The sequence below is a fragment of the Heptranchias perlo genome, chromosome 40, assembly GCF_035084215.1.
Source record: "Heptranchias perlo isolate sHepPer1 chromosome 40, sHepPer1.hap1, whole genome shotgun sequence".
NCBI lineage: Eukaryota > Metazoa > Chordata > Chondrichthyes > Hexanchiformes > Hexanchidae > Heptranchias > Heptranchias perlo.
In genome coordinates this window covers 17,298,668-17,325,066 of record NC_090364.1, presented here as the reverse complement: position 1 = coordinate 17,325,066, position 26,399 = coordinate 17,298,668, and the positions used below count along the sequence as shown (strand labels likewise).

The 26,399-nt window shown below is 45.5% G+C and overlaps 1 protein-coding gene across 1 annotated transcript in view; it reads left to right on the top strand.

Moving 5' to 3' along the window:
• Window positions 1-546: 546 nt before the first annotated feature.
• Window positions 547-26,399, top strand: part of dmc1 (DNA meiotic recombinase 1) — an 85,348-nt gene continuing 59,495 nt past the window's right edge. The window contains exons 1-8 of the mRNA XM_067974225.1: window positions 547-603; window positions 3,664-3,708; window positions 5,010-5,156; window positions 8,365-8,447; window positions 9,565-9,617; window positions 13,652-13,693; window positions 14,213-14,285; window positions 20,211-20,302. Of these exons, the coding sequence (XP_067830326.1) occupies window positions 547-603; window positions 3,664-3,708; window positions 5,010-5,156; window positions 8,365-8,447; window positions 9,565-9,617; window positions 13,652-13,693; window positions 14,213-14,285; window positions 20,211-20,302 (592 nt within the window). The remainder of the gene's footprint in view (window positions 604-3,663; window positions 3,709-5,009; window positions 5,157-8,364; window positions 8,448-9,564; window positions 9,618-13,651; window positions 13,694-14,212; window positions 14,286-20,210; window positions 20,303-26,399) is intronic.

Genomic DNA, 26,399 nt, shown 5'->3' with positions numbered 1-26,399 from the left:
CTCTCCATACAATGTTGGTTGTGTTTCCATGGTGTTAGAATCTGCCGTTATCACCCGCGTTACACACTATTTTAGCAGATAACCAATAAGCAATAACCAAGGAAGTGAAGCACATACAACGATTAAAAAACATTGCTTTATGTCTTATTTTATCAACAAACTCACAAAATAGTGAAAATTTATGCATGTGCTATGCATTTTTTCTGTGTCCTGCTTGGCACCTGTTTCCATTTTATTACACTGGCTCCCACCCATTTTTGCATCTGTTTTATTATGTAATTTCTGCTAGACATAAGGCACTTTTACATGAGGCAGTATTTATGTGGTGACATCATGCACCATTTTCTGTCATTCTTCCATTTCCTACAGTGACAGCACTTCACTTGAAAAATATTTTTGGCTGTAAAGTACTCTGGGACGTCCTGAGTTCAGGAAAGTCTTTTTCCTGAATCTGTATCATTAATGATCATCAAGTAGTTTTAACCTTTTGTGCTTCCAGGCACAAAACCTACTCTGAGGCAAGAGTGCGCTGCATTGTTTGTAACCATGAAGGCCATGGAGGATCAGGTAGTGGAGGAGGAAGTTAGCTTCCATGATGAAGAGGTACAGTAACATTAAGTAGAATCCGAGACTGTTTCCCATAACAAGGCATCAGACATCCCTGTCTTAAAGTGTACAGATAACAAAACAAAAGCCAGGTCAAGTGTGAAAAATGTAGGCTGGAAAAAGGGGGATTCAAAAGTTTGAGAGAGTATGACAGAAAATTAGCAAAATACACAAAGGGCAATAGAATAGTTTTCTATAGGCACATTAATAGTAATAGTAGAATCATAGAAATTTACGACACAGAAGGAGGCCATTCGGCCCACCCTGTCTGTGCTGGCCGAAAAAGAGCTATCCAGCTTAATCCCACTTTCCAGCTCTTGGCCTGTAGCCTTGTAGGTTACGGCACTTCAAGTGCATATCCAAGTACTTTTTTAAATGTGATGAGGGTTTCTGCCTCTTCAGGCAGGGAGTTCGAGACCCCCACCACCCTCTGGGTGAAAAAAATTCTCCTCAACTCCTCTCTAATCCTACTGCCAATTGCTTTAAATCTATGCCCCCTGGTCACTGACCCCTCTGCTAAGGGAAATAGGTCCTTTCTATCCACTCTATCTCGGCCCCTCATAATTTTATACACCTCAATTAAATCTCCCCTCAGCCTCCTCTATTCCAAAGAAAACAACCCCAGCCTATCTAATCTTATAGCTAAAATTCTCCAGTCCTGGCAATATCCATGTAAATCTCCTCTGCACCCTCTCTAGTGCAATGACATCTTTCCGGTAATGTGGTGACCAGAACTGTACGCAGTACTCAAACTAGTGTTTTATACAGTTCTAGCATAATCTCCCTGCTCTTATATTCTTTGCCTTGGCTAATAAAGGAAAGTATCCCGTATGCCTTCTTAACCACCTTATCTACCTGTCCTGCTACGTTCAGGGATCTGTGGACATGCACTCCAAGGTCCCTCTCTTCCTCTACACCTCTCAGTATCCTCCCATTTATTGTGTATTTCCTTGCCTTGTTTGCCCATGAGATCCAAGGAAGAGTGGCATGTTGGGTCCAAAATTGGCTCAGTGGCAGGAAGCAAAGGGTAATGGTCGGGTGTTTTTGTGACTGGAAGGCTGATTCCAGTGGGGTTCCGCAGGGTTCAGTACTAGGTCCCTTGCTTTTGTGGTATATATCAAATGCATTACCTCATACTTCTCTGGCTTGAATTCGTTTTGCCATTTTTCTGCCCACCTGACCAGTTCATTGATATCTTCATGCAGTCTACAGCTTTCCTTCTCACTTTCAACCACACGGCCAATTTTTGTATCATCTGCAATCTTCTTAATCAGGCCCCCTACATTTAAGCCTAAATCATTGATATATAACACCCGTCGACCGTTACCTTTTGCTTCCTGCCACTGAGCCAATTTTGGATCCAACTAGCCACTTTTCCTTGGATCCCATGGGCTTTTACTTTCCTGACCAGCCTGCCATGTGGAACCTTGTCAAAAGTCTTGCTAAAATCCATGTAGACTGCATCAGAATGTGCTACCCTCATCAATCCTCCTTGTTACCTCCTCAAAAAATTAAATCAAGTTCGTCAGACACAACCTTCCCTTAACAAATCCATGCTGACTGTCCTTGATTAATCTGTGCCTTTCTAAATGTAGTAGGATAATCAAGATAGAGATAGGGCTGCTGTGAGATGAAGGGGACATGCTTCTATCGGAGAGTGAGGCAATAGCTGAGATACTAAATAGGTTCAGTGCCTTGTTTTCACAGAGGAGATGGAAAAGATTGTAGAAACACCAGTTAGGCATAGGATAGTTAGTGGAGGTTTTTATTCCAAACTTATGGTAGATAAATAACTGAAACCTAACGGTTTATATCCAAGAATCTTTAGAGAAGAAAGGGTAAGGGCTCTGATTATAATTAAAACAAAGATGTGCTGGAGGCCAGATCCACCATGGCAAATGTCGCACCTCTTTTCAAAAAAGGAGACCGGGATAGGCCAGGAAATTGTAGACCAGTTAGTCTTACTTCAGCTGTTGGGAAATTACCAGGGCCTACGAACCAGGAGAAATGAGAGTTAATCAGGGCACTGATTAACTAACATGGAGGTCGTGCTTGACCAATGTGGATATATAAAGGAAGTTCAGTAGATGTGAGTTATATAGATTTTCAAAAAGCATTTGATAAGGTCCCACATGGCTCATGGCAAAGATAATGGTGCATGGAATTAGGGGAATGTGGCCACTTTGATAGAGATGGTTGGAGAGCAGAAAGCAAAGGGACAGAGCAAAGGAAGTTTCTCAGAGAGGAAAGATGCATTCTGCATTCGTGAGTGGCATTCCATAGGGGTCTGTGCTGAGCCCGCTCTTATTTAAAGTATACACAAATGAGCCAGGCTTGGGGATTGAAGAAACAATAATGAAATTTGCTGATGACACCAAATCATGGTTAAGACAAACTGTAACACAGATTGTGAAAGACTGCAGGAGGACTTAGATAGGCGACAGGATGGGTAGATGGTGGCAGGTGCTTTTCAATGTAAAGTAATACATTTTGGAAGTAAGAATAGGGAAAGAAAATGGTAAGAGTTTAAATGGAGTAGAGTAGAGGATGTGCAAATCCATAGGTTATTAATTAAACTGTTGCTTTTTGTTATTATACTTGGGCAGAAAAGCTGTAATCTCCAAAATGCAATATAACTGTTGTAGCAGGGTGATTGAGGGCCCTTTTCCCTGAATAAAGTATGGCCCTTTAAGAAACCTCACCTTTAAAAGGTAATTGAGACTTTCCCCAGCCAGGTGAGAATAAAAGGGCAAGGTACAAGAGAAACTAAGCCCCTTGAACAGGTAGCTGGGGGCCCCCTGGCCTGTACTAGGTGTTGCCAAAGGTACTGTGTAGTATGAATTACAAGAACCATATTTAACGTATGAACAGTGCATGAAATATGAATTGTGTGTTGTGTGTAGAAGGCTACCACACAGTTAGACCGTGTAACACTATAAAGAGCCTTAATCCCTGTGCATCGGAAACTTAGCCCATAATTGATTATAACAGCAGCTGAGTTTGGTGTGGTTTGATGAAAGATGTGAACTTTCTGTGAATCCATTTTTGTTCCTTCAGGAGTCTTTCTTCCAGGACATCGACCTCTTACAGAAACACGGCATTGTAAGTACAGTAAACTGAGACCATCTGAGCTCTAATCCCAGGTTTGCTCTCCTTGTTTTGGTTGTCAGTAAATTCTAGCAAAGTGGTTGAAGGTCTCGTATAAGTGACAGACTGGGGATTTCAATGGATTTGTTTCTTTAGTAGGTTGAGTGGGAGAAAATGAATTAAGGACTCTGATCCTGTTTTTAAGACACATTTTTGATAAATTTCTTTGGAATTATGAATTCCTCTGTTTTCTTTCCTCCTGATTTCCTCGGCTATGCCACTTTGAGAGAGAGTGTGGGCAATCTGCTCCCAAGTCTTGCTATCGTCATCCTAAGCTGACTGCTAGAAGATGTGTAACTGCAACCCATGGTGGAAATCTGTCCGATTAGTCCTACCCCCCACTAATGAAAGGTGGAGGATGGGAGACCGGCCTGGAGAGCATTGGAATAGTCAAAACTGGAGGTGACAAAGGCATCAGAATTTCAGCGGCAGGTCGGCTGAGGTGGAAGTAGACACTGTTTGTGTTAAGAATATGGGGTTAGAAGCTCTGCTTCGGGCTGAATAGGATGCTGAAGTTGCAGTTGGTCTGGTTCAGCCTGAGACAGTGGCCAGGGAGGAAAATTGAGTCAGTGGTGAGGATTTTAGTGGCAGGTGAGGCAGGGGCCAAAGATGATGGCTTCAGTCTTCTTGATGCTTAGCTGGAGAAAATCACAGCTCACCCAAGACTGGATATTGGACAAGCAGTATGAAAGCACAGAGACAGTGAAAGGTTGTAAGAGGTGGTGGTGAGGTAGAACTGGGTGCCATCAGCTTACTTGTGGAAACTGACCCCATGTCGGTGGATGATGTTGCAAAGGGGCAGCATTAGATGAGGAAGAAGAGGGGCAAAGGATGGACCCTTGGGGAACTCCTGAGATGATAGTGCCTGGGGCAGGCAGAGAATTCATTGCTAGAGAGTCTTTGGCTATGCTTGGATAGGTAAGAGTGGAACCAAACATCAATCCCACCCAGTTGGCAGTGGAGAACAGGTGCTGCAGGAGGAAGGTGTGGTTGGCCATATCAAAAGCTGCATGGAGGATGAGGAGGAATAATGCATCACAGTCACAGAAAATGTCCACTCACAAATTGCATGCAACTGGACACAGAGGGAATTTGGGTTGTTTAGGCATATTGCTCTCTAGTTTTGGAATCCTGTGCTTTGTTTTTAGTTAATGGATTTTTCTTCATGTGGCTTTAGCTTGTGTGTGTTTTGAATAAAATAATGTCCTTGTTTTTTCAGTTAATGATTCAGAACCCTAATGGTGCCTTTCTTACAGAATGTGGCTGACATTAAGAAAATGAAAATTGTTGGGATCTGCACAGTGAAGGGGATTCAGATGACGACACGAAGGGCGCTCTGCAACATTAAGGGTCTTTCTGAGGCTAAGGTGGACAAAATTAAGGAAGCAGCCAACAAGCTCGTAGTAAGAATACCATTACTGGTATAAATAAACCCTGACCATACTAACCCTGTTAGTCATAATTACACAGAAACAGGCCATTCAGCCCAACTGCTTCATGCCGGTGTATATGCTCCAAACAATTCTCCTCCCACCCCTCTTCATGTAACCCTATCAGCATTCCTTTCCTCCTCATGTGCGTATATAGCTTCCTGTTAAATGCTTCTTTGCTATTCACCTCAACTACTCCATATGGTAGCGAGTTCCACATTCTAACCACTTTCTGGTAAAGAAGTTTCTCCTGAATTCCCCATTGGATTTATAGATGACTGACTACCTTATATTTATGGCTCCTAGTTTTGGTCTCCTCAAAAGTGGAAACATCTTCTCTACAACTACCTTATCAAACCCCTTCATAATTTTAAAGACGTCTATTAAGTCACCCTAGGTCACTCTGGAGAAAAGAGCCGCAGCCTGTTCAGCCTTTCCTGATCAGCATATCCTCTCAATTCTGGTATCATCCTTGTTAACCTTTTTGCACCTTATCCAGAAGTCTGCACAGTACTCTGTGTGGTCTAACCAAGGTACAGTACAAGTTTAAAATGACTTCTCTGCTTTTCAATTCTACCACTCTAGAAATGAACCCCAGTGCTTGATATGCTTTTTTATGGCCTTATTAACTTTGAGATTTGTGCATCTGTGCCCTTAGATCCCTTTGCTCCTCTACCCCATTTAGACTCTTATTATCCAAGTAGTATGTGGCCTCCTTATTCTTCCTATCAAAATGCATCACCTTAAACTTATCTATATTGAAATTCATTTGCCAATTACATGCCCATTCTACAAATTTATTAATGAATTCTTGTATTTTGTCACAGTCTTCCTCAGTATTCGCTACACCCCCCCACCCCCCCATTTTGTGTCGTCCACAAATTTTGATACTGTACTTCCGATTCCCGAGTCCATACCGTTTATGTAAATAGTGAACAACAGTGGTCCCAGCTCCGATCCTAGTGGAACACCACTTCCCACCTTTTGCCAGTCTGAGTAACTATCTTTAACCCCTACTCTCTGTTTTCTGTCCTGTAGCCAGCTTGATATCTATTCTGCTACTTATCCCCTGAATCCACATGCTCTGACCGTAATCAAATCCAAATATATTACATCTACTACACTACTCTGGTCTACTCTTCGTTACTACTTCAAAGAATTCAATAAGGTTGGTCAAGCATGACCTCTTTTGAAATCTGTGATTCTTCTATATTATATTTTTGGTTTCCAGATGTTTTTCTATTGCATCTTTGAGTAAAGATTGCATTATCTTTCCAATCATAGAATGATAAAGCACAGAGGGAGGCCATTTGGCTCGTTGTGCCTGTGCAGGCACTTTGAAAGATCTATCCAATTAGTCTCATTCCCCTGCTCTTTCCCCATAGCCCTGCAGATGTTTCCCCTTCAAGTATTTATCCAATTTCCTTTTGAAAGTTATTATTGAATCTGCTTCCACCGCCCTTTCAGGCAGTGTGTTCCAGATCATAACAGCTCGCTGTGTTAAAAAAAAAAACTCCACATTTCACCTCTGTCTCTTTTGCCAATTACATTGAATCTATGTCCTCTGGTTACTGACTCTTCTGCCACTGGAAACAGTTTCTCCTTATTTACTCTATCAAAACCCTTCATGATTTTGAACACCTCTATTAAATCTCCCCTTCTCCTTTGCTGCTCTAAGGGGAACAAGCCCAGCTTCTCTAGTCTCCCCACTGATGATAAGCTAACTTTCGTTACCTAAACTTGTTCTAACTCCTTTTTTAAATATAAGTAAAACATTGTCAGCCAGTCCTCTGGCACTATTCCCTTTTCTAGTGAATTTTCATATATATGTAATAGTGGCTCTGCTATCTCTTCCCTAGCTTCTTTTAATATGCCTGGATGCAATCCAGTGGTTTTATTCTCTCTAAGTTTAATTAGTTTATCAATTATCTCCCCCCTTTCTATCTTAAATGGTTTTTATACTGGTATAAATAAACCCTGACCATACTAACCCTGTTACAGACTCATTCCTGACATAAATTAACTCTGACCAGACTAACCCTGTTAAAGACCCACTACAGGTATAAATAAACCATGACCATACTAAGACTGTCACAGTCCCATTACTGGTACAAATAAACTCCAACCTTACTAACACTGTTACATGCCCAGTACTGATATAATATTGGTAAGGTCAGGGTTTATTTATTACAGTCCCATTACTTTTATAAATAAACCCCGACCATACTAACACTGTTACAGACTTGTTACTAGTATAAATACACCACTGCAATACTAACCTTTTTACATTCTTGTTACTGGTATAAATAGACCCCCTGCAATATTAACCCTTCTATAGTTCCATTACTGGTATAAATAAATCCTGACCATACTAATCCTGTTATGGTCCCAATACTGGTATAAATAAACCTTGACCATGCTAACCCTGTTACAATCCCATTACTGGTATAAACAAACTCTCTCCATACTAACACTGTTACAGTCCCATTACTTTTATAAATAAACCATGACCATACTAACCTTGTTACAGTCCCATTATTGGTATAAATAAACCCTGACCATACTAACACTGTTACAGATCTGTTACTAGTATAAATACACCCACTGCAATACTAACCTTTTTACATTCTTGTAACTGGTATAAATAGACCCCCTGCAAAACTAACCCTGTTACCGTCACATTACTGGTATAAATAAATCCTCACCTTACTAACACTGTTACTGTCCTTTTACTGGAATAATTATACCCCTACCGTACTAACCCTGTTATAGTTCCATTACTGGTATGAATAAACCCTGGCCACACTAACTCTGTTACAGTCCCATAACTGGTACAAATAAACCCTGTTACAGGCCATAACCGGCATAAATAATCCCTGACCATACTAACCCTGATACAGTCACATTACTGGTATAAATAAACCCCGACCATACCAATCCTGTTACAATCTCATTACTAATATAAATGCACCCCGTGCCATACTAACCCTGTTAGTGTATTTACATCAGTAATGGGACTATGTGCCATACTATGCCTGTTACAGTCTCATTACTGATATAAATATATCCCGTGCAATACTAACCCTGTTGCACTCCCATTACTCTTATAAATACAGCTCATATTTGTGACAGTCTTTGTGTGTCTTATTTGCATGCAAAACATGGATTTTTTGTACTGCAGGAGCCAGGATTTCTCACTGCATCTGAGTACAGCGAGAAGAGAAGAACAGTGTTTCACATCACCACTGGCAGCCAAGAATTAGAGTGAGAACATTACTTAGAAAAAGCTTTGGAAATTACCTGAAATGGATTCCCAGTAGCAAAACCTTTTCAAAAATCAAACACGAGCTATTGTACATATTTTTGTTTTCAAGAATATCTTTGTTTAAACAGTGCTATTGGAAGCATAAATATGAACTGGCTGAGATGCATAAAAGTTAACATTAACAGAGACATAGGCATTAAACGTGGAGCACTGTGGTGGTCACTGAGGCTGCATTTGACTTCTTTGTGATTCGTCCACATTTTACTGCTATGGAAATATTGCCATGATCTGCCCATTCCATTTACTGCAGGAATTATTTCCAGAACTATCTCCATTCCCTTTACTGCAGGAGCTATCTCCATTCCCTTTACTGCAGGAACTAGCTCCATTGTATTCTAAAAAACAGTGGGGCAGAGAATGAATACTTATGATGCCCAAGTGCCAGCTCTGTCGTCTTCACTTACAGGTGGTGGCCGGCTCTAACTACTGGATTGTATGGTACTCCTCTTTACAGTGATAGTGGTACATCTCAAAAATATATATTTTTAAATTCTATAAACATCAGAGTATTCATGGTATTTCTCTTATTTGGTTGCAGCTTATATAGACCATACTGGACATTCACCTCACAGCTCTAGCCACCTCGGGGGGGTGGGGGGGGGGGAGGAAAAGGCAGCAGTGGGGACACTTTGCAGAAGGAAGCTATCCCATTTTGCTTTTGTTGGCTCTATGGATAGCATCGATGATAGTCACGATAAAGTTCGCAACACAGATTGTCCTGCTCGTGACTATAGGGAGGAAGGCACACAGCAGAAATGGCAATATGGGCAAGGGAATGATTCAAAAAGCTAAATACAGCACATTTGTATTACTTTCAATAAACACCTTTAAAATTTTTTAGGTTAGATTTCATAAAGCCTTTTAGAAAAAAGTAATGCATGATTTGTGAACACACCAAATAGAGTATGTTGAACACAATGGATGGGTGCTGCAGCTATGCTTATGTATTATACTCATGTCAACATATCTAGCATGATTTGTGTGCTACACTTTCTGCAGGTAAGACTAGAATGAGAGATTATGTGCAGCATTAACATTTATTTTGTTGCATTGCAGTAAACTACTGGGTGGAGGAATTGAAAGCATGGCAATCACTGAGGCATTTGGTGGTGAGTACAACGCAGATACAATGGTCCCGATATTAACAGGAGGTGGGAAGCGTGCGGAGGAGGACAAAAACGGCCGAAGAACCCGGCAAAACCGGGATCGCCGAAATGTTGCCAAATTTAAATGCAGGACCTCATTAACCTTTTTTTTCCAGCCCCTGGCAATTAGGAGGGGGAAGGTGGCGTTTGGAGCTTTGTTGGGGGGAGGGGGAGTGCGGTCACAATCGTGGCATGGAGAGGTCGGTGTTCAGAGCTGGGGGGGGGGTGGGATCGGCTGTGACCGGCGGAGGAAAGGCCGAAGGCTTCCTTGAGGGGCCGGGGAGAGTACTTCTGCTACTGTTAGCCCACAAGGAGTGCTGTAAAAGGTACTTACCTTATGGAGCCGGCAGCTGCCGCCTCCCTTTCACTGCCAGGTTTCCTGACCCTTTAGAAACCCACGTGGCATCTGTAAAATTTAAATCAGGCTCCTAGTTGCACTAAGGGAGCACGATTTTAATGAAGTGTCCCGCCTCTCCACAGCAGGAGACTTGGATGCCAGCACCCCTACCGCCGTAAAAACGGACACAGGCGCATGAGCAGCGGGTTGGGGTCGCTTTCCCTGTGTTTTTTTTTCATTTTTAATCCCCCTGACCCCCTCCCGCCCGTCGTGGGAAGATAAATATCAAGGCCAGTAAGTTCAGAATTCACCTGAGCCATGCACGAAAAGGTGCAGGTGTATTGTACATGAAGGTTGTTTGGGACTAACTGAAGTGATTACTCACTCAGCGAGGCCATTGCGCTGGTGTCTATCTGGCACAGTTATGGCAATCATAAGCAACACTAGTACTAGATGCCATGTTGTAGCATCTTGTTGGATTCGACATGTCCTCCAGAATTAATATTCTGTGTCTCTTCATTCATGCATCTTTGAAATGTCCCTTATGCGACCTTTCAGTAATCTTGGCCTATGGATAAAAAAGCATGGGTGCAAAAGGATCCCCTCTGCCATACAGCTCCAGCACACATTTGAATAGAGAAGCAATGCTCAGTTCTTCAGCGACGCCCAATAGGTACCCTTGTGGGTTCCACTCCAGTATATGCTCCAATTCTTGAGAGCGCTAGAAATTGAGGTCCCATTTTCAAATCAGTCTAAGACTATTTAACGAGCACCTATGCATTTTAGAAGGCAATCTTTTTTGACTTGGACCCTCACTTATAGCCAGGAACAGTTCTAAAGGAGGCTGCTTGGGAATCAAAACCTATTGTTTGACGTGCTGTCTTTCCGCCTGTTCCAGTGGACTTAAAAGATCCCATGGCACTGAAGAAGAGTAGGGGAGTTTTCCTTCTGTTCTAACCAATGTTTACCTCTCATCCAACATTACCAAAAACAGATTAAATAGTCATTCATCTTATTCCTGTGTGTAGGATCTTGCTGTGTGCAATTTGGCTGCATTTGTTTTGTTATTCGTTCATGGGATGTGGGCGTCGCTGGCGAGGCCGGCATTTATTGCCCATCCCTAATTGCCCTTGAGAAAGTGGTGGTGAGCCGCCTTCTTGAACTGCTGCAGTCCGTGTGGTGAAGGTTCTCCCGCAGTGCTGTTAGGAAGGGAGTTCCAGGATTTTGACCCAGCGTCGATGAAGGAACAACGATATATTTCCAAGTTGGGATGGTGTGTGACTTGGAGGGGAACGTGCAGGTGGTGGTGTTCCCATGTACCTGCTGCTCTTGTCCTTCTAGGTGGTAGAGGTCGCGGGTTTGGGAGGTGTTGTCGAAGAAGCCTTGGCGAGTTGCTGCAGTGCATCCTATGGATGGTGCACACTGCAGCCACAGTGCGCCGGTGGTGAAGGGGGTGAATGTTTAGGATGGTGGATGGGGTGCCAATCAAGCAGGCTGCTTTGTTCTGGATGGTGTCGAGCTTCTTGTGTTGTTGGAGCTGCACTCATCCAGGCAAGTGGAGAGTATTCCATCACACTCCTGACTGGTGCCTTGTAGATGGTGGAAAGGCTTTGGGGAGTCAGGAGGTGAGTCACTCGCTGCAGAATACCCAGCCACAGTATTTATATGGCTGGTCCAGTTAAGTTTCTGGTCAATGGTGACCCCCAGGGTGTTGATGGTGGGGGTTTTGGCGATGGTAATGCCGTTGAATGTCAAGGGGAGGTGGTTAGACTCTCTCTTGTTGGAGATGGTCATTGCCTGGCACTTATCTGGCGCGAATGTTACTTGCCACTTATGAGCCCAAGCCTGTATGCTGTCCAGGTCTTGCTGCATGCGGGCTCGGACTGCTTCATTATTTGAGGGGTTGCGAATGGAACTGAACACTGTGCAATCATCAGCGAACATCCCCATTTCTGACCTTATGATGGAGGGAAGGTCATTGATGAAGCAGCTGAAGATGGTTGGGCCTATGACACTGCCCTGAGGAACTCCTGCAGCAATGCCCTGGGGCTGAGATGATTGGCCTCCAACAACCACTACCATCTTCCTTTGTGCTAGGTAAGACTCCAGCCACTGGAGAGTTTTTCCCCTGATTCCCATTGACTTCAACTTTACTAGGGCTCCTTGGTGCCACACTCGGTCAATGCTGCCTTGATGTCAAGAGCAGTCACTCTTACCTCACCTTTGGCATTCAGCTCTTTTGTCCATGTTTGGACCAAGGCTGTAATGAGGTCTGGAGCTGAGTGGTCCTGGCGGAACCCAAACTGAGCATCGGTGAGCAGTTTATTGGTGAGTAAGTGCCGCTTGATAGCACTGTCGATGACACCTTCCATCAGTTTGCTGATGATTGAGAGTAGACTGATGGGGCGGTAATTGTTCGGATTGGATTTGTCCTGCTTTTTGTGGACAGGACATACCTGGGCAATTTTCCACATTGTTGGGTAGATGCCAGTGTTGTAGCTGTACTGGAACAGTTTGGCTGGAGGCGCAGCTAGTTCTGGAGCACAAGTCTTCAGCACTACAGCCGGGATGTTGTCGGGGCCCATATCCTTTGCTGTATCCAGTGCACTCAGCCGTTTCTTGATCACGTGGAGTGAATCGAATTGGCTTCTGTGATGGTGGGGACATCGGGAGGAGGCTGAGATGGATCGTCCACTCGGCACTTCTGGCTGAAGATGGTTGCAAATGCTTCAGCCTTGTCTTTTGCACTCACGTGCTGGACTCTGCCATCATTGAGGATGGGGATGTTTGCAGAGCCTCCTCCTCCCGTTAGTTGTTTAATTGTCCACCACCATTCACGACTGGATGTGGCAGGACTGCAGAGCTTTGATCTGATCCGTTGGTTGTGGAATCGCTTAGCTCTGTCTATAGCATGATGCTTCTGCTGTTTAGCATGCATGTAGTCCTGAGTTGTAGCTTCACCAGGTTGTCACCTCATTTTTAGGTACGCCTGTGCAGCTCCTAGCATGCTCTTCTACACTCCTCATTGAACCAGGGTTGATCCCCTGGCTTGTTGGTAATGGTAGAGTGGGGAATATGCCGGGCCATGAGGTTACAGATTGTGCTGGAATACATTTCTGCTGCTGCTGATGGCCCACAGCGCCTCATGGATGCCCAGTTTTGAGCTGCTAGATCTGTTCTGAATCTATCCCATTTAGCACAGTGGTTGTGCCACACAACACGTTGGATGGTGTCCTCAATGCAAAGACGGAACTTCGTCTCCACGAGTGCTGTGCGGTGGTCACGCCTACCAATATTGTCATGGACAGATTCATTTGCGACAGGTAGATTGGTAAGAACGAGGTCAAGTAACTTTTTCCCTCGTTGGTTCGCTCACCACCTGCCTCAGGCCCAGTCTGGCAGCTGTGTCCTTCAGGACTCGGCCAGTTCGGTCATTAGTGGTGCTACCGAGCCACTCTTGGTGATGGACATTGAAGCCCCCCACCCAGAGTACATTCTGTGCCCTTGCTACCCTCAGTGCTTCTTCCAAGCAACAGTGATTGCACTTCAAAAGTAATTCACTGGCTTTAAAGCACTTAGATCTTCAGGATATGGACGGCACTGTGCAAATGCAAGGTTTTTCTTTCATCTTTCTTTAGTAGTTAATTTCTATTTTTTGCAGAATTTCGAACTGGAAAGACACAGCTGTCACACACTTTCTGTGGTAAGTTCCCATTTACAAAGCACTTTAAAAGATGCTAATGTAAGTACAGGATGTGGAAACAGAGAATCTGTGTCTTTGTTGTAATCCAAACAAAATAGTGCAAATTATGGACTTAAAAGACCAGCAAAAATATCATTGAGTGAGTTAGAGTGCCACGAGTTGGCCTGCAGTAATTTAGAAAGCAAATTCTTTCAGTGGTGTTGGAAGTAATCAGCAGTTTTGCTGATGAGAAAACTGAGGATTGTAGCCTATCCCAGGTTCAGTTTGGTTTATTAGACTTATACTTACACCACATAGAACCACCTAGAGGAAAGAATTACAGTAGAGGTTCTCTGAGTTGCAGAATACAAAGGTATCAGCTCAGCTTTGCTCTGTTTACACTGGAACTTTCAATTCAGGTGAACTTGGGATAAGGAGCACTGAAATGGGGGAGGTTGATGAAAGTAGTGATCTAGCTGCCTTGGACCAGCATTGTACCAATTGATTTATCTGAGTAATTTTGATTTTCTTTCATTGTAGTAACTGCTCAGCTTCCTGGACCCAGTGGATACTGTGGAGGAAAGGTGATCTTCATTGATACAGAGAATACCTTGTATCCTTTCCTTAGCCTTTTCCAATCCATGGCTGCTTCTGTTATTGTCTCAGATCCTGTAAACACACAACCTGTACCTTCCCTATTGCTTCCTCCTACTTGGGTCTGAGCCCCAACTATGAAATGCCTTGGGATGTTTTACTAGGCTAAAAGAACGATATAAATGTAGCTTTTTGTTGTAATGGCTGCAGTTTCACATTTTGCCTGCAGGTTGCACTAGCTGTTCATTTCACACAGACTTCCACTATAGGGATACCTCTTTCAAATTGGTCTGCAAGGTATACTTACATTTACATAATTTGAGTCGTACATCTTGTTCACTTGGTGTTGTGTAAGTAGTACATTGTGTTGGGAGCTGTTTGGTGTGGCAGCGGGAATAGAAGGTATGGGTGAGACATTTGGGGTCCAGGGATTCAGCACATAAGCCTGGATTTTCCTCGGGTCCCGCTCCACCACCAGAAGTGTAGCGACGTGGGACTTCCAGATGCTTAGCATGTGTGCCCCTGATCCCAGCCTGTTTCCCAGGCAAGGTTAGTAATATGCTGAGGGTGAGCGCTGGGGCCATTTACAGTGCTGCTGCGGTGCCCACTTCAGGTGGAGGGAGGAGAATCACTTCGGCCCTCTGCCCAACTCCATAGTATCTATATATACTGAACAAAAGTGGACCCCTGGGATTTGCCTGCAGGTTGCACTAGCTGCTCATTTCACAGAGACTTTCATTATAGGGATGTCTCTTTCAAATTGGTCTGCAAGGTATACTTACATAATTTTTGAGTCGTACATCTTGTTCACTTGGTGTTGTGTAAGTAGTACTCTGTCCTTTTGTTTCCTCTGAGACAACTCTCTATCCATGCTGCTACATTTCATCTTATCTTATGAAAGACAGATTGATAAGACTTTTTAAAAAAAAAAGTTGGGATCCTAAGTTTTATAAATAAGAACATCAAATATAAAAGCAAAGAGGTAAGGCTAAATCTTTGCAATTCATTAGTTAGGTTGCTGTTAATCTGTTGTGTTCATTTATTTGAGGAGAGACTATAGAAACTGGAGCTGTTTTTGATGAGGTAAATAGGAAACCTATTTCCACTGGTTGGTAACTAGAGGATATAAACTTAAGACCATCCCAAAAGAATAAGAGAGGTTAGGGAAACATTTTTTACACAAGGTTGTTACAATATGAAAGACCCTTCCAGGATTAGTGATAGAAGCAGAATCTATTTAACTTTTGAATGGGAAATGGATAACTGTTTCAGAGAAAAAATTTAAGAGTATAGGGAAAGGCGGAAGAATAGGATTATGTGGTGAGCTTGTTCGGAGAGCCGGCATGATGGGCCACATGGCTTTCTGTGCTGTAAGATTCTATGATTCCACCGATGGCATTCCACTGGGTCAGTCATTGGCTGTGCTGGATTGGAGGAGGAAAAATAATTTCAGTAGAGGGAGAGGTGGGTGCGCTGGCATAGCAGGCCGTCTGGGAAATGGGTCTATGCCTCGGGCACAATGACTTATGCAGTCTATGATTAAACAGTGAGGGGAGTTGTGTCACCTACTTGAGTTTGATCTTCAGGCAACACCTAGCACAGGACAGCCCTGCCTGTTGCAGCTAGCATTTAACTCTTAAATGTTACCAGCACATTTCACTTGTAACATTTGCTAGATCAGTACAGCAGTGCATCAAGCAGATCACTGCAATCTTGTTCACCTGGGATAGCACGTTTGTCACTTTCCCCATGGAAAGGAAGGAACCTGAATGTGCCCAGCTCGACTGCCAGGTAGTTGGACTCCCAAAGGTACAAGATGTAATTGATGGCCTCAGGGCAACAAACAACAACCCCGTAACATACATTAATTACAAAGGAGTCCATTTGACCAGGTCCAGGTGGTCCTGGACAACCACAGCCAAATAATACAGGTGACTGCAAGATACCTAATAACAAGTAGCCATAATCCTTTCAACTTGTGACAGTCCATGGTGCCATGACTATTTGGAGGAGCAGGTTAAATGGAGGACTAGCTGCTAGGGGACCAGGGATACTCCTTCAACCTTAGCTATTGACAGCAATTTGGAACCTCCACAATGAGGGCAAAAGAAATAACAATAATGCTCATACCCGATCCCAGTTCTGGTGGGACATACCATCAATTTATTTCTGTACTTCGCATTGTGACCCTGCATCAATGTTTGCTTCCCCGATACTTGCACTTGAATATATGGGGTGTGTACCGTCTACTTCCCAATTACCTCCTCCTCCTCCTAAGTGCTGCCTTGGCGGAAGATGTTCCTTAATGGGAACTCCATTACTCACCTGTTGTAAATGCCCTGTTTCTGCTGGGCTATGAGATGACCCTGTCACTGCTGCCAGCACCTTGATGTCTGTGCTGTCTCTTACCTGCTTCTTCTGCAGTCCTGGGAGTGTTGCATGGAAGAGATGAAGCCTTCATCGATCTCTCCTCCTACCCTAGCTGCTAGCTACCCCTTGCGGATGACCAAGAATATATGTGGCGACAGATCCCTGGTCACTGCTAAAGAACGTGAAGGCTGCCATCAAGGTCTGCTCAAGCCAATCCCTTACCCTCTGTCGACTAGAAGTGAGAGCCTCCTGTAAATTGAAGCCAAAGATCTGAATAGCAGTAAATGTGTTATTGGCAGACAAAACCGTTTCAGCTCTTGGCCCCAATGTCCTTAGACCGCCACTGCTGGTCACCCTGGAGTTGCTATTCACTCTATAGTGCTCTGCAAGTTCCAGAAACACCCTTGTATCCCTATACAGATGTTGGAGCAGCACATCTGTAAGTTCCCCAACATTCCATGTAAAGGGCTTTGAAGATTCTCAAAGGACTGCATGAAGGGCTTCTGCTTTAATGTGTGCAGCCTCTGTAAGGTACGGATCCGTGGCTCCTGCACCAGTTGCACATCTGGTCTCTTCGCCCCCACCCCCATTGCTGTTTGGCTGCTGTCACCACCACTTGTTCCTCCTCACTGGCACTCTCTGCTTCGCCCAGTGCTCCCTCTTGACTAATTCCCATGAAGTGGGTGTATTTTCACTGATGCTTGAGAGGTCTGGGGTCGTTGAAAGGTGGTACTCAAATTATTTGGAGGGCCTCCTCCCTTGTAGTGGCTGAGGCATTGTACATTGGCTGGTCTGCCAGGTGGGTTATCTGTTAAGTGCAGCCTCCTTCCTTTGAAAAAAGAACTGAGACTCATACTCATTGTAGGGTTGGAGGAGGTTAGAGATGGGGAGGGGCAAGACCATGGAGGGATTTGAAAACCAGGATGAGATTTTAAGATCGAGGCGTTGCCGGACTGAGAGTCATTGTAGGCCAGCGAGCACAACGGTGATGGGTGAACGGGACTTGGTACAAGTTAGGATATGGGCAACAGAGTTTTGGATGAGCTCAAGTTTATAGAGAGTGCAAAGTGGGAGGGCAGCCAGGAGAGCAGTGGAATAGTCAAGTCTAGAGATAACAAAGGCTTGGATGAGGGTTTTGGCAGTAGATGAGCTGAGGCAGGAGTGGAGACTGGCAGTTTTGGTGATGGAGCGCATATAGGGTCAAAAGCTCAGCTTGGTCAGATAGGATGCCAAGGTCATGAGCTACTTGAGCTGTTCTTCTCCCAGTCTGTGAAAATTAAAATCTCCCATTATAACCACTTCTTCATAGTGGGTGGTGGTCAGACGGTACCACTTTTTGAAGTTCTGTCTCTTGTTATGGGCTATCTTATCTTTGAAAAAGAACGAAGGAAGCAAGAATTACCTTGGGTATCAACATGCAGCCTATAATGGGTAGGAACATAGGAACAGGAGTAGGCCATTCAGCCCCTCGTGCCTGCTCCGCCATTTGATAAGATCATGGCTGATCTGTGATCTAACTCCATATACCTGCCTTTGGCCCATATCCCTTAATACCTTTGGTTGCCAAAAAGCTATCTATCTCAGATTTAAATTTAGCAATTGAGCTAGTATCAATTGCCATTTGCGGAAGAGAGTTCCAAAGTTCTACAACCCTTTGTGTGTAGAATGTTTTCTAATCTCGCTCCTGAAAGGTCTGGCTCTAATTTTTAGACTGTGCCCCCTACTCCTAAAATCCCCAACCAGCGGAAATAGTTTCTCTCCATCCACCCTATCTGTTCCCCTTAATATCTTATAAACTTCGATCAGATCACCCCTTAACCTTCGAAACGCCAGAGAATACAACCCCAATTTGTGTAATCTGATTCAGTAGGATGACAGGTGTATGCATCAAGCAATTAGATTCCTTTTATGAAGCTCTTAGTGGGGTGAATGCATGTAAGGCTGTGAGTGAAGTTACACTTGCAGTTGAAGACTGAGGTGTCACGAGCACTGTGCTACTTCCTGGGCATTGATGGTAAGCAATTCAACCGCTTTAGCACAGTGTGAGGGGAGTCGTAATGGACAGAGGAGCTCAGTACTGTGCATTTTTGGTGTGGCTGGCACCTCTCACCTTACCTGACCTCATAAGGTTGCATAACCTTTTCTGGCTCTGAGTAGCCACGTGTGGGGTCTTGGAGTTGGCACTGACTGCCATGGCCACATCCTTCACCTGCCCCAGTGCAGCCCTTTACAGAGCCTGCAGGGCTCTGTTCCCAACAGGGCCTCTCTCCTGTCTCACTTTGTCCAGCAGCACTTCCACATTTGCATCCAAGATGCTGGGGGCTCTCTGCCCTCCTGTAGACTTCATTTTTAATGACCCTTGTGCTCTTCTCCCTGCTGCTTGTGCTTGGATACCTGCTGCTTTAAACTACTGTAGGCTTTTAATTCTGCAGCAACACGCTAGTTCTTGCCTACAACAGGCAAGCTCTGTATCAGAGATATCCCTGACACCTGAAGCTCACCCCTAATGTTTAAATTAGGTTGACTGCGGAAAATAAAGAATTTACGTTGAGCACCTGCAAAACACACGCTACTCTATTCTGCTCAAGATTTCACCCGTGGAAAATCTAGGCTGGTGTGTCTGTAATATTCTACGTTGTCGGTGTGTACCTGTGTTATTGTCTGAAATATCCAGTATAGTGTCTGTATAATATCCTGTATTGTATCCTGTAAGTGTCTGTTTTTATCTTGTGTAGTATCAGTATGTATGTGTCATTATTATTATTTATTTAAATGATCAAACCCTGTGGAACCTATAGAGGCCCAGAAATTGCGCTGAGCGGCGAATGGATGTCGCCTGCCGCTTGTAAGTAACTAACTCACCCACAAACTTTTCGCGGGATTCTAGGCACCAACTTGCTTTATTGAGACCTGCAAAAAATACAGCAGTCTTTCCTGGGCTGTGAGAGCGAGGAAAGGATCTCTCTCTTCCTTCAACCAATAAGCTGGAAGCATCATTGACAAGCCATGCACTCAGAACCAGGAAGTGTCAGGCAGATTAGTAAATTCCCAATAAAATGAGTTAGAGAAAGCGAAATAGAGAGTGTAAGACTAAATGACAGAGGTTAAAAAAAATCACAATTTTTAAAATTTTTATTTTAAATGTCCCCAACAACAATTAATATCGTGAGCAATGAAACTGCACATTTTTAAAAAGTAAATTTGCAGTGCCAGAGAGGTTGTTTGGCAGTCATTAATACTTACCACACCATTAAAACCCAGCATACCTTTTTTTTATGGCGAGATTAGTTAGTTTCCAGCTGGGCAGTGCAGCAAGTTCACACTGGTCCATTCGGTCAGCCGACGAGATCTCTTCAAAGCAAAGCTTTCAAACGAGCAGGGCAAACGATAGAGCGATTTCCGCGTTTGACTGCGCACGTGTGCTCTCCAGAACTTGCTCTTCCATTTGCCTTAAAATGACTACAACCCCTGTTAGCCTCGCCGTTATTTCATGAGCAATTTTCAGGCCATAGTCTCTGATTGATATCCTGTAGATATCCTATTAAGTAGACCCAAAATCCTTAACCTAGTGCAGCCGCCCAGATAGACTGCGAGGGATTGCTGATCGGTTTCACGTGGATCCAGATGCAGTGCTGGATAATGTGCTTTATGCACGCGCCTATACCAGTAAGAACACATTTATACGTTTCTGCAGCAATGAGCAGTGTGGAATGTTTTTGACCTTAGTAATGTTGTTTGAGACAATGGGCCCGATATTAGGAGGGAGGCGGGTTGGCAGCGGGGGATCCACTGGGCACGTGGTTAACACGCCCAGTGAATTCGGGGTGCTCCGCATGCGTTAGCAGCCTAATTGAAGGTACTTATGCGTGCTTGCGGGTTTCCCGTTCCAGACTTGCACAGTGGGCGCACTGCGCACCCGCATCACAGGCTGTCAGCAGGAGAAGCCCTATTTAAAGGGGCAGTCCTCCAATGCTCCTCCTACAGCAAAGAACCAATTTTGGATCATGGAGCAGGCCAGAGCCAAGGCTGCTCCAAGGCGCTCTGACTCCTCACTCCAGGTGCTGCTCGATGAGGAGGGAAATTTTTTTTCCATCGGATGGGAGGAGGTGGTCTCCCTCCGCCACCAAGAAGGCCTGGCTGGAGGTGGCGGAGGAGGTCAGCAGCAGCCGCAGTGTGTGCCGAACCTGGGTCCAGTGCAGGAAGCGCTTTAATGACCTAACCAGGTCAGACAAAGTGAGTATACTTAGGCATTCTCCCACACTCCGTCTTCCACATCTCCACCACCACCACACAACTCCTTCTGCACTGCCACCACAACGCTCTCGCATCACTCCTCACATCCACTCAACCATCATCCTCACCTTGCCTGCACTTACTCACCGCCCCAGTTCCCATTCGAACACTACCACGCAACCCAATCCTCATACAATCTCATGGCTATGTCTCACGCACCCTCCCATGCATCTCCCTCACGGTCACCCCCACCCACACCAATGCATGTAGCGGGTCACCATGCAACCATCACTCAATCACGCCTCTGTTTTGCCTTGATAGGAGAAGAGATGCCAGCATGTCCGGGAGAGGGCAAGGACCGGAGGGGGCTCGCCCCACCAGGTGGTCTTAACAGACGCGGAGCAGCAGGCACTCGGAATAAGACGGACGCTGGAGTGCCTGTCCATGGCGGACGCCGAGACTGGGAGTGCACAAGCGGCTGGTGACAGAAATCTAACACTCTGCACTCGTGATAGCGAATGATCTTAGCATCACTTGGCATCTGCAGCACCTCAACATCTGTCCACATGCTTAATATTGCTTTCTGTTCTCTTGCAGGGCCATCTGCGAGCGCCGTGACGGCAGAGGGCGATTCCTCAGAGGATCTGCCGGCCTCTGAGGGTGCCAGCCATCCACCAGCGCAGATACACACACGTCGGTGGGTCCCTGTCCTCACTTAGTTGGGCTTGCACATGGTGAGTCACCACGCACATGTGAGCACGAGCAGACACTGGTGGCAGGGGCAGCCATGGACAGTCTGCGTCAGTGGGAGCACTCTTCTCTAGCCTCTGCTCAGCTGGACCCAGATGCTGAACCCTGGGGGCCAGCCATGAAAAGGAGAGTCATTGAGGGGCAGCAGCACATTGCGCGTGGCAACTGTTCCAGTATCTCGGCAATCTCCACAATCGCGCAGAGGATGGAGGAGTCCAACTCCTGCATGAGTGGAATGGTGGCGGTGGCACAGGTACAGGAGGATATCTCCGAGATAGTGTCACAGGGACGTGAAGGCATCTCTGAGATAGTGTCGTGGGTAGGTGCGGGAATGTCTGCGATGGAGGAAAGGTTAGCCTCCATCGAACTTCAAGCATGGCTCAACAATGAGTCCGTTCAGGCCCTGACAACGGCTGTTCGGATTCAGGGTGAGCAACATTCTGCTGCCTTAAACAGGCTGACAGATACCTTACAACTGGCCTTCCGAGGCTTCACACAAGTCCTCCAGACTGTCGTCCAGCAGGATGGAAGGAGTGATGTGGGCCTGGGCTAGGAGAGGGATGATGGTGAAAGGTGATGTGGAAGTGGGGACGCCACTCAAAGCGCTCCCACGTCTCACCCGTTGCTCCCCTCTCAACCAGTACCCGCAATGCTGCCCATTCTCCAGATGGCTGAGTCTGCCCCTGCACAGGTGCAGGTAGAGCAGTCTTTGGAGGGGCCCTCACGGGCACCGAAACCCAGAGGGCGTCCGCGCAAAGCATCTCTTCGGTCTGAGCATGGACAAGAGCAACCTACCACTACCTCTGCTGAAGGGGTAGCACCACGTAGGGCTTCCCGTAAACGTAAGGCGAAGGTTTTGTGAGCACAAAGGGGACGCACAAGGGTGTAAGACAAAATGTCATGTTTTTGATTTACTTTTGTTTGTTTTGCAAAAAAACGTAAAAATTTGTTATCACCGCTACTGCCTCGTCTTTGCGAATCTTGTCTGGTTTGTGCAGTAATGCCTTTTCCTGAGGATCACCATGAAGACCCACAACTGATGCCACCCATTGTGTCACTGCAGAATGGGTGTAGATGTATTTGCAGGGCTCTTTTGTGCAGATGACTGAGAGACGCCGGCAATGTCCCCGGTGGCACCCTGGAAGGATGCGGAGGAGAAATTGTTACGGGCGACTTTGACAGCGACAGGTAAGAAGATGGTGCTCAGGCCAGCCTGGAGCAGCTCGGTATGAAGGAGGCTGCAGATGTCCACGACTACGTACCGAGTGACTGAGCCTCCGTGTGCACTGCTGCTCAGAGAGGTCCAGGAAGCTGAGCCTCGATCTGTAGACCCTGTGGCGAGGGTAGTGCCTTCTGCGATGCATCTCTCTCTGCGGTTACCCTCCCTCCTGCTGTGCAGATGGATGTGTCACAGCACTGTGTTGTGGAGCTCCACGTGTCAGAGGTGGCCAGCGAGGCTAGTGATGCTGTTCGCCCTCCAAGGAGGTCACGACTGCAGCCCCCATCCGGAAGATGTACGTTTGAGGGGGTCAGCAAGGTAGGTAAACGTGTCTGCACGCCAGAGTTGAGGTTGTTAGGAGGCTGGTACAGGCCAAACTTTGTCCGAAGTGACACAGTGGCCTCCTGCAATGAGTGAGGGTTCCCCCCGACCTGTCAAATGGACCTTTGCAACTACCACAGGCTGGTTGCTGCAACCCCACGTCCATTTCAACTGAAAATCCCTCCCCTCCTAAAATATCCTACAAATCAGGTCTCCTAACGACCTGAAGTATCCAATTAATTGATTTAAGTGGGATCCCGCTGGCTTTAATTGCCGGTGGGAGTCCTGCATGCAGGGGCTGTGCGCGCATTTAAGTGCGTCATTGGGGAACCTGGAAGTGGGCGGGTTGGAGCCGGACTCTGGACCCGCCCCGGGAATCCCCAATTTTCGGAGCCCCCCCCCCCGCCACAAATGCACCCGCTCGGACATCCGAAAATCGAGCCCAGTGTATGACAAAGCTTTTTTTTTGATGATTTCCTGTGTCTGTCTCCCAACTTTACACATACACACATCTTTCCACATTAAATCAACCTTCACATACATATAGAATCTCTGTGGGAGAAAAGCACCCAAGGACACGACCCCAATAATAAAAGGAATCTTGCCTTGTGTGGTCAGGTGACTTTGTCCCACTCATTTTTAATGTTTTGATTATTGTTATGCTTCAGTATTGTTCCTTGTGGGTGTGTTGACACTATTTCCTGCAGGGTCTGCCTTAGGGCCATTCCCAGTCTGGGCAAAAGTGGCCCATGCTCGCAGCTCAACCCCACCAGATTCCACAGGGTTAGATTATATAATAATTTAAGTATGCTTCATGCACATCTTATGCACAGGCAGCATTGTTTAACCTGGGGGAGCAGAGAATCCAAAGTGGAGTAGTTCTTAAAGGGAGGCATAACTGACTGTGTTGGAGACTGACTGCTGTTTAGAATGATGGCTGAAAGAGCTCTGGGAACTGCTCCCTTCATTGAAGAGCCCGGGGATCTTGTTGCAGGAGGTGATGCTGAGGAAACCGGCCAATTTTAGCGATAGGGGAGCCTCCTTTTAGAGCACTGTGCAGCAGACCTGGCTGGAGGTGGCAGACTGTCACTGCAGTCTCCCACGTTCATAGATTATGGGACCAAATGCACAAAACCTTCTCAAGACTGTGGAAGAGTGCCAACGTAAGCTTCAGTAAATGGTGCCCAGTGAAAGGAAAGGCATGCCTGTATCGTGCTCCCACCAATCACTCAGCCACATGGTCCCACATCAGCCTGCAGAGCACTTGGCTCCAACAATCACATCTTATACCGCCCTCACTATCGTATCAGTCAAGCTGCAGCTCCAATTTGGTGCCAGACAAACGCCAAGACTTACTTTCACTATGGCACTTGCATGCTCTGTACTCTTCCTTTTGTTCTAAGGGGAACATAGGCTGTGTATAGGGCAGAAATTTGGCTGCAACCATCATAAAAGAACATGCATTGGGGTTGGGGGGAGGGTGGTCAGACTACCTAACTCGAACCACCTCATTCAACAGGAGAAACAGACCCTCTAATAATTGGTGTAGAAACTATTGAGGTGGTAGGTGAGGGAGAGCTTTGTGGCTTCATGCAAGCCCAATAAGAAAAAGATCCACTTCTACTTCTTGCTAGCACTTTACACTCAGTTAGTGACTAACAGGCTGCCACATCTTCCTGTCAGCAGCAAGGGGCCATATTAGCTTTGCTATTGTGTGCACAGCCATTGGCCGTGGAACCTAACGCATATTCCCTTTGCTTTGTAAAGTGCCTCCGAAGGTGAGGATGCTGGCAGCAGGGAAGAGCAGATATCAGGTCCATCTCACAAGCGCTCATCAAGCACTCCAGAACCTGCTAGCACCAGCCCAGATACATCAATTACATGGCAATCAGTCAGGAGGGAGCATCTGGTGAAGCAACAAGCACCAATGAGGTGGAACAAGTCGATGAGGCAGCAGTAGAGAGAGGTTAAGACAGAGGGGCCAATGTTTCAGAAGTGGAAAAATGCAGTTTTGGTAATGGATTGGATGTGAGGAAGAAAGCTCCAGGTCAAGGAATACACCAAGATTCTGCACCTCCAGACTTAGACTGAAGTTGATGGAGTAAAGGCCAGAGACATGTAGGTGCTGGTGGGAGACAGGTTGGCTCAGATTCTGCTAATATGAAGCTGAAAGAAATTTTGGCTCATCTACTTCATATTGGACAAACAGTTGGTGAGTTTAGCAAGAGCCTTTGAATCAGTGGAGTGGTAAAGCTGTTCGTTGGCATCATATGTGTGGAAACTGACCCAGGGTAGACCAGAAGTAGCTGTGTAGGCATGGGAGGAAAAATTGTAGGAGGGATAAGTGGTAATTTTCTTAATGTTACTCTTGCAGTGCATATTGGGAAATTGTGCACCTTCAACCTATAATTTTCTATTCATCATTAATTTTAATGAACAGAAGATCACGGGCTGGGGTGTGCAGTTTTCCAGTTTGCAATCACAGCAACAAAGTGGAAAATCTCCCTATAATGCCAGATCTGAGTGGAACCAAGAGGGAGCAGTGTGGCAGGAGTGGAACCAAGAGGGAGCAGTGTGGCAGAAGTAGACTATTATGGGGAGATGAATGAGGATGGAGTGAACAATGGTGTAAAAGGCAGTGAAGAGATTGAGGCGTGATAAGGGCATTGGAGAGATTGAAGAAAGGCAGTAAGATACAGTGGCAGACATGCAATGTTATTTATGACTGACCAGTGCAGTTTCAGTGTTGTGGGGCCCTGCCTGCCATCTTGTTCAGTGAAAATGTGCCAACTTCTGTCCCTTAAGGAATGCTTAATCCTATCTTCCCTATTTTTTGTGACTTCTTAAGAAACACACCACCTATCTTTTCACCCCCTTGCATTGCAATGATCACTGCCACTCTGGCCTTAGGAGCATGGGAACAGGAGTCGGCCATTCAGCATCTTCAGCCTGTTCCACCATTCAGTTAGATCGCAGATGGTCTGTACCTCAATTCCTGCGTCTGATCCATATCCCTTGATATCAATACACAACAAAAATCTATCATCTTAGTCTTGAAAATTTCAATTGTCTAGCATCCATGGCCTTTTTGGGGAGAGTGTTCTAGATTTCCACTACCCTTTGTGTGAAAAAGACTTCCTGATTTCACTCCTGAATGGCCTAACTCCTCAACCTTCTGAACTCAAGGGAATACTAGCCTAGTTTATGCAACCTGTGCTCATAATTTAATCCTTTAAGGCC